Source organism: Vanessa tameamea, chromosome 14 (genome assembly GCF_037043105.1).
Source record: "Vanessa tameamea isolate UH-Manoa-2023 chromosome 14, ilVanTame1 primary haplotype, whole genome shotgun sequence".
Classification (NCBI taxonomy): Eukaryota; Metazoa; Arthropoda; class Insecta; order Lepidoptera; family Nymphalidae; genus Vanessa; species Vanessa tameamea.
Window position 1 is genome coordinate 7,357,312 of NC_087322.1, and position 8,902 is coordinate 7,366,213.

The 8,902-nt window shown below is 30.6% G+C and overlaps 1 protein-coding gene across 2 annotated transcripts; it reads right to left on the reverse strand.

The window, feature by feature from the left end:
- Window positions 1-859: 859 nt before the first annotated feature.
- Window positions 860-7,585, reverse strand: LOC113398725 (uncharacterized). Of its 2 annotated transcripts, XM_064216963.1 has the most exons (7): window positions 7,425-7,585; window positions 6,342-7,186; window positions 4,807-6,272; window positions 3,339-4,723; window positions 3,061-3,261; window positions 2,906-2,989; window positions 861-1,121 (listed from the first exon to the last, which is right to left on the reverse strand). In XM_064216963.1, exons 2-7 carry the CDS (start codon window positions 7,145-7,147, stop codon window positions 978-980), a joined length of 4,086 nt encoding a protein of 1,361 aa, XP_064073033.1. In that variant the 5' UTR covers window positions 7,148-7,186; window positions 7,425-7,585; the 3' UTR covers window positions 861-977. The 2 variants fall into 2 exon arrangements, with proteins under 2 accessions (XP_064073034.1, XP_064073033.1); XM_064216964.1 differs by lacking the exon at window positions 2,906-2,989 and having other exon boundaries at window positions 860-1,121.
- Window positions 7,586-8,902: the final 1,317 nt, after the last annotated feature.

Genomic DNA, 8,902 nt, shown 5'->3' on the forward strand with positions numbered 1-8,902 from the left:
AACCTCAATTCATAAATCTAAAATGTTTCTCTTAATACATATTATTGATGATAATACGCGTAAAGTTAGTATTAGTAATTGATAAATTTAATTTTATTATAAAAAAATTTAGTAATTCATACTATCACTATCACACTATCTGACCCATAAACGTAAACGTAGTAAGCCATTGGTATCTTTTAATTATTTAATAGACTAATTCTATTATTTGTAAGCAAAACGAATCTTATCAATACCACGTCGAAGTTAGTCGAAGGTCTCATAGTTTCAAAACTGGCCAACTGAGCTTTAATGGGCTAAATTTATGTTAGTACGAATTCATCTCATACAAGGTGGTGAAGGTAACCACGCGTAAGACGATATATTGATTTATGAATATCCAGTGGAGCAGGATTGCACTCGAAGTTGGTTTGCGTTGTCTCAAGAGAGCATGGAAGGCTGTTCCGAACAATTGGTTTATATTTCTTTACTGCTTTTCAAAATAAATACCAATTAAACAAAATTAACACGATATTTAAAAGTGAAAGAAATCTAAGGTACGTTTGTATATAGGTATATTAAAAAAGATTCCAAATCATGAATACCACCTTGATTGAAAATAATAATTATTAACCTCTCTTTTCTTGTCTCAGACTATAATTTACAATAAGCTTATATCAGTTAGGTACTGTTCTAGCACCTGCTCCTCCACCCTATTACAGCCAGAGAAGTTACGGGGTGAAATTAGTGTTTAATAAGCGGCAATTTCCAAAGCGAATTTCATCCACTATGCGAGTGTACAAATGCAATAAACTTAAACAACTGTTATAAAAAAGCATTATAATTTAAAATCATAATTTTACAAAAATAAATAGTATAATTTATAAAACAAACAAAAGGACATCAAAATTATTGTCATTACATATTAATTTATATATCAATTTTTACAGTAGCTGAACGACAATGTGTAACTTTACTTGTAATAAAATTAAATCACATTATTTTGAAGACTTAAGAAGACCGAGCCCGACATAACGAGCCATTACCCGTAGATATGAAGGGTTCAACTTTTTTCTTTTTACTAACAAAGACTTTAAAAGACGCTCAGAAGACTCGTCGAAAGGTTTTTGATAATCCGACGCCTGAAAGTAAAAAAAAAAAATAATAAAAAACAAGCTATCCAAATATAAATTATATATACTTACTGATTTTGAACAAGGCAATTTTACCAACGACTATTAAAACGATTGATTAATGTTTTAAAATTTAGTATAATGCAAATTGCAATCAATACATATTTAAATATCGTATAAATATAGTTTACAGTATTTCTGTTGTCGAAGGAATTTTAGTTGTTGCTGACTAAATATGATAATGTTCAAAAATATATTTAAATTATTTTTATTATAATGTATTTACTGAGAATCATTATACTAAAAAAAAAATGAATCATTGATATCTCAAAAACTTTATTTTAAAGCTTCTCTAATGTGACTTTGGAAAATGATGTATCAGAGACAATTATTAGAGTATTTTTTAGACATCATATCCGTATCCCAGAAACCCTTACAGCGCTCTTCTATAATGCGTAAATCTTGATGCATACGCTCTCCCTGCTTTTCGCTCACATCTTAATTTTCCGAAATCCTGTCTAGGTGACTTTGGAGGAAGTGGAGTTTTATGATCATATTGTACCCCCCATATTTTTTAATTGTAGTAGAAGTTCTTCTACAAGTTCAATATAATCTTCAGAATTTTTATTTCCAAGAAAATTCTGCAACACAGAGACGAAAGCTATCCAAGCCATGACTTAGTCATCTCTAAATTGAGTATCTTTTGTAAGTATGTAGTCTAATTTGGGGGCTATCAAAAAATACCAGCTTTTATCTTTTCTAGTCTAATGATTTGTCTGTCGATGTCTTGTTCTAAGGTATATTTTTACTGGCGTTGAAGAGTCAGGTGAACAGGGCCGGATCTACCATATGGCTTTATGGGCTTCAGCCCAGGGTCCCGTGGATTCAAGGGAGCCCCAGCTAAGTCAAGTCAAAGTCAAAAATAGATGATAATGCGAAAGAATCCATAACTTTATTAAATTAAACAGATCGAATGGTTTGCAGCCCTGCGAGTCCTGCAATTAATCAAACCCATTCACTTCAATTAATTCAAGTCTACGTTCAGATATGTCTTAGGTGGGCCCCTAAGTAGTGTTAGCCCAGGGCCCCCTTAACAAACTGTCTGGCCCTGTAGGTAAACACTGCACTGGACGTTGAACACAACTAGTAATTGGGTCATTTAGTTCGATTTTTAGTGTTTAAAACATTCACTCTACAAAAATCTTCTAGAAGATTTCTTAGTTCTCGCCTAATACTCGGTGTTACAAATTTAAAGGCTTTTATCACTTATCCATAGTCTTAAATAATCCACATACCATTTACAAACACATTTGGGAGCCCAAGACTTCACATTTTTATCCAAGAGCATCCCAGAATACTCAAAATAGGTATTTTTCACAACTCGGATATTACTTTGCTAAGACGGTTAAACACATATTATCCGCGTATATAGCAATAATGATTTGGATTGTTTAAACGTCTCCTTGAACTACACAGGACGCAAAAACTTTAGATAATAATCTTAACACAGTACAAAACGCCTGTTATCGATTAGTATATAGGTACACTTAACTGATAAAAAAAAAATTAAGTAACTTGAGCTGCTCAAAAAAACAATTGAGTTTAGAACCACAGAATTATATGGGATCAATAATCACATCGTATATTGGTTAAATTAATTAAAACGTTAAGTCAAAACAGTCAAAAGATGCATTGCTAAATTTGATTAACTTTATTATTGATACTACATACTGATGATGATAGGCGGTGGGTGATTTTAATCACTACTCAAACGTTTATATTTATTTTCTTACGGTTGTTTTGGCTATCCAATAAAGCTCTTCTAAAAGACTATCTTGATTTTCCTCAGATGCTGGTAAATAAGTTATTCCTTCGTACTGTTAAGAAAATAAAAAATAACTTGCAGTACGGCTGTAACTATGGAGTAATCAATAAGAAAAAGAAATACCTGAATTAATCTATTTAGATTCTCTCTTTCTATAACCTCAATTTCCATATCCAATTCTGAAGTTCGCGTTATCCTATTTACTGCAATACCTTGTAATATAATAGGACGATAGCGAACTAAATTAGTTGTTTCCTTTTTATTCGTTAACAATAAAACTAACAATGCCTGACTAGGTGTTATGTCATTCATCCAATTCTTCATCTAAAATGTTGAAAAATTAGAATGTATTGGAACATTTTATAAATACCTACTATTGTTTTCAATAATAGTTTGTCTACCTCTTTTATTGTAGATAGTATCTTCCTTTCTGCGTTTCCGTCTAATACTGCAGATAACATCTTTCCAGAACCCAAAGCAAGGCAAAATTCTTCCAAATTAGTAATTTTATTTAAATTGGTGCTAGTCCTATTTCTCGATATACTAGACATAGATTTACATTTTTTGTACAATTTTACAAATCCTCTCTTTTTATTTCTAGTATTGTTTAGACAAAACTCAGCTACGCTTTTCCGCTTCTCGGGTTTAGAAGTGTGTGAATTTCTATCAGTTTTAGCTTTTGCAGGATAAAAGTTATTTAAATGAGACGTTACAACAAAGTTGTCGTCATTTTCATTTCTTTTACCATAATGTGGATCGTGAATACTTATATTAGGGCTAGTGGAATTAAGTACATTAACATCAGGATTCTTTGTCGTTACAAAGCTAATCATAAACGGATTTTTATAAAATACCACTTGTAAAATATTATTGTGTGAGATGTTTAAATTAAATATAATATTTCTAGAACCTAATATAGTTTCTACAATGCGCACAAAACTATAATTATCACTAGAATGCAACAGTTTTTTGGAAGAAAACTGATATAGTTGTAAAATATTGCAAGTATTAGGCAGCCTTTTCAAACTTTGCATAGTATTATCAACCACGGATGTTTTTGGTTCGTAATTACACAAATCTATGAGATTTATGTGCCACAGAGGTAGAATATTAGTATTTATTGAAGTTAAAAGTCCTCTAATATCATTTAAATCAAATGATTTATGAGATTTTATCTTCATATTTCTTGAAATATTCCTAGAAATCTGTTTCGATGAAAATTGTCCATCATTGGCCACTTTTATTTTGGTTATAAGATTAATTTCAACTGGCACCAAAGACCCATTTGAATCATCGCTCTCACATCGAGTAAATTCAGATATAGTAGATAAATTAGAATTAACCTTATCAACAACAGGTGTTGACAAATTATAATTCATTATCTTTTTCATTAATTTCGGCATAATACTGCAAAGTTCTGCAGGAAGAAATGCGTTAATAATAGTAGTTTTACATTTGAATACCGTTGGCTGATTTTTGATCAGTGTTATTGGTATACAAGGATATGACTGTTTTAATTGAAGAACGCGATTGTTTTCAAATGATAAAGCCACATCAAATTGTATTATAATGTTGGCCACGCAATGCTTAACTGCAACTTGATTGAAGTTATTTAATGTCTCAATTTCTAAGTCTGAAAGTCTGTTATCAAATCCAGGAATTAATAAATCTGAATCATTATTTTCAGAAACAGTATTTTCATCAGCGATAGTGTGATTAGAAACTGAATATTTAACTATTTGATTTTTATTTTCAGCTTCTGTTTGCACTCCGTCGTCTTTAGTATCTAAAAATAAGGCAAATGTTACTTATTGTTTTTTTGAACATATTTAAGTTTAAATTAACAAAACTTTTTTTTAATATAATTACTTCTATGGTATTCTTTAAATTTATCTTTTTCTTCTTGATAGTAATATACTCCATTTCTTATTTTTCTAATGACACTTTCAATAAAATCACTTGCCCATTTAGACTTAATCTTCACATTATTATTAATGCTAGTGGTTAATGGTGTAACATTCTTACATATTTGAAGATCATTTTTGGTCAATAGATATGGTTGTTTGGAAAGTACTAAATTATTAACAGTATTTGTTCCAACATCTACCCTGCGGCTTGAAACTTTGATGTGTCTGCCTGGTTTCTGATCAGTATACTTAGTGTTGTAAATTTCATGTTCAGGGATGGTTTTTTTGTGTATAAATTGCATCATTCTGTTTTTAATTCTGTGCATGGGTTTTTCATGTGGTTTCTTAAGACTGGTATCATTTCGGTCGCATGGCAAAGCATTACGCTTGTCTTCAACTTTAGAACACGAAGATTTATTACTATTATTGATAACACAAGTATTTGTAGTTGCATTATCTCGATTTAAACTTTGATATTTATAATTCACATTGCTAATAATATCATCATCCAAATTAGGACCGTCAATGGCATACCACTTTCGCATAAAAGGCCATATATGTTCATCTAAGCCTGCGAATTGGGGTGGGTCATAATTTTCCACAGTAATTGTAGAACTAAGTTGATCTTTGCCCAAAATAACTAAAGGAAACCTTATACTATTTAATTTTCGTTTTATTTCAGATAACTTTGTTGAATTTTGATTAACTGTAGGATTGATCGAATTAACAGGGGCTGAGGACGATAAGTGAGACTTTTTTAAAACATCTTGCTTGCTTACTGTACTTTGTTTTGTTAAAAGTACATTTTGACCTTTACTAAAAACGACTTTTGTAATACCAGTAACATGTTGTTTGGATTCATCGTCATATATTTTTTTATTTGCTATATTAATTTCTATGATATTCTCCTTACTTGATTCAGATTTCTCCGATAAATTACAATAATTATCTAAATCATTACATTGGTTAATTTGAGTCATATTTAATTCATTATTAAGATTAATTTCTATGAAATTATTCTTGTTGTTTTCAATATCATTTTGAAATACTATTTCATTACTTTGATGTTTTTTATCTCTACCCTTTAATGTAACATCATTCCTTTGTATTGTAATTGGCCTTAATAATTTGTTATGAGAAAAATGTTCGCTACTTTTTTCAGAATTATTCATTTTAATACGACTTTGTTTTGGTTTAGATTTCTTTGATTTACTAGTGTTTTGAGTTTTTCCGTTATCACAGTTAAACAGAAAGGGAGTCGTCGATTTGTCAGCTTCCCGTTTTCCTATTTCATTACTGATTGCTTGTATTTCGTCTTGTTTTTCAATTACAGTAATGCGATCAAAACTGGATAAAGAACAGCTATTTTGAGGATTACCAACAAAACTAGAAATGTATGCAAATTCTTCTGTCCGAGTTTCAATGAATCTAAAATGAATAATATTTGATTTGATATAAAAATAAACTAAAACAAACAAACAAAATATTAAGTTATACCTCGAATCGTTGCGATTGCTACGTTGCTTATTTTTTTTTCTTTTAATCTTTTTTATTGATACTAAGCTACTTTCTTGGGACACAGGTGGGGACGGTCTAAAATTAAAGTGTTCGGCCTTACGAAGGAGAGACCAAACATCATGAGCATTAAAATCAGACTTAGCTCTTAAAGGTTTTTTTTGTGTTTTCTTCAAATTTCTGCTATCATCACCAGCAAACTTAGTGCCCATATCTTTAAAGCTCTTTTCCATTTGAATATCTAATTTAGAACAATACTTTACGTCTTTATCATGTAAATTATTAAGTCTATTCCTCAAGCGTGACTTTCTTTTATTTGGAACGGCCTTTCTCATTTTTGGCCTCAATTCGTCTTTATCATCGTTGAAGTACTCCGAATCATTCATATCACTAACAGTACATGCATGCGGTAAAGGAGCTGTCTCGTTGGGTAGAGTCAAAACCGACTTTTTTACTTTCTTATTACATTTTTTTGCAGATTTAAACTCATCAGAATTGGCTTTATATATATTGACAGCCAAAGGAAAAGATGACATAAAATCATTATTTTTATGTTGAAATCTCTTTTCAGTTGCTCGTGAGAGATGTTGAACTTTATCTTCGGAAATATAGGGCGATATGTATTTATCGATTTTAGATTTATTATGTTTAACATTACTGCCAGTCAAAGTCGTGTTTGTTGTATAATCGATTTTCATTGAACTAAATGTGTTTACATTTGAGGATTTTGAACACGACGACTTGGTTGTATTTTTGTCAAAAAATATATCAAATGAAGTTATTGCCATAATCGAAGATGTTATCACACTACAGTATCTCCACAACACCTGTGATCAATAAAAATTGTAAATTGTCAATTTGTATTAATGAAATTCATACTTCATTATTAAATATTATAATAAAACGTATTGCTGTTACGTATTAAATTATCCGTTTTTATAATAATCTTGTTCTTTAAATAATAGTTGTTCAGATCTTAAAAATCGTTTTCTTTCGTTTCAGCAAGTAAAAGGGCTAACAAAAATTATTCAAAACGAATAATTATTATAAAATATTTATGGTTACCAATTATCATTTAGACGATTCTGATTGTGATACTCAAAAATTTTACCACTATAATTTCGAAAACTCCTCTTTAAAATTACAATAATCCTACATTGAATTACACGTATTAAAATACAAAAATGTTTTGTTTAATAAAGCTATAATAAATTATTAAAATAATTTCGCCATTGACAGTGGAGAACTATGAGATATAATTATTTAAATGACGTAGAGTTTTATTTTTATTGATTTATTTTTCGCACGCATGTACGAAGTTTAGGTTTATTATAAAAACATTTAATAAGTCTTTATTCAAAATATAAAATTATTCAAGTAAGATCTTATACACTTTTAAATTGTCATTTAATATGATTCAATGAAATGGCATTACCAGTTCGGAATGTGGAATCGACAAGAAACTCGGTTGTTATTTTTTTTGTGAATGAAGTTCATATACTCTATCCCCAACTATAACAGAAAATAAACAATATTTAACAGAAAATTGACGTTATATCCTTGGTTGGGAGCTTAATCTATGATATTCACTGTGCATTTTAGAAAAAATTGCGTATTGAACGTCGACGAAACTGTTATCGGAATTTTGCATGTAAGATTAAAGTGGAAATAAGTAGTTAAGTGTAATAGTGTTGTATTATAAATAAAAATATATTGATAATAAACTCTTAGTAGTGCACAATATAGCTGAGTTATTAGAAAATCGCATGTAATACGTAAACCTAAGGTTTGTTTTCTTTTTCCCTACTTTCATTGAATTATCCATACATAGTTAGCTTTATCTAATAAAATGATTTGCGAACATTTTACCGGAAATACCGTTCGTCGAATGAAAAATCATTCAATGAAAACTTGATAACAAAACTATTTAACGATGAACAAATAAAACGAAGTAATTGTTCGTCGAATCGTCGTACAAAATACATCTATAAATTAAGTAAATCGTGGCTAATTCGCTTTTCGCCTCTGCAGTCCTGACGGCTGACATGTGTCGGCCCATGCCCCATTCCTAGCCGAGAAGGAGAAATAAATCCATAGATAATACACTTACACTAGCTAATAAATCGCATTCCGAAATTACTATTGAACCATAGACGAAAGTGTCCCCACCGCCCTGAGATTAACGCCACTATGAATGGAGCACAGCTCGCTCGATCGAAACGATCTCTAGCATGAGGAGTATATTTCATAGATAATGGAAGAATACCTGAAATACGAGGACCTGAATAGAGCTACAAGAAACATTTTTAGGGCGTCTGACAATATTGTCTACTTTTCGAAATGCTGCTGTCATCGTGTGAGACTATCAAAAGACCAAAGAAAACATTGAGCTCGTTTTGACAAAACACGTCACAGACGTATGTATCACAGAGATGGCGCTTTAATTTTACAAACAGCCGAGAAACAAACCGAGCCTTCAGCACAAATGTCCCTTGAAGTTTATTTTTTTTCACAATAGAAGAACGGTTTCTGGGTTCCTGTTG

Coding starts and splice junctions, on each gene's coding strand:
- LOC113398725 (XM_064216963.1), bottom strand. CDS start 7,147: ATGGCAATAACTTCATTTGATATATTTTTTGACAAAAATACAACCAAG. Junction 6,273..6,341: donor AGCAATCGCAACGATTCGAG/GTATAACTTAAT, acceptor TATTCATTTTAG/ATTCATTGAAACTCGGACAG. Junction 3,262..3,338: donor TACTATCTACAATAAAAGAG/GTAGACAAACTA, acceptor TCAACATTTTAG/ATGAAGAATTGGATGAATGA.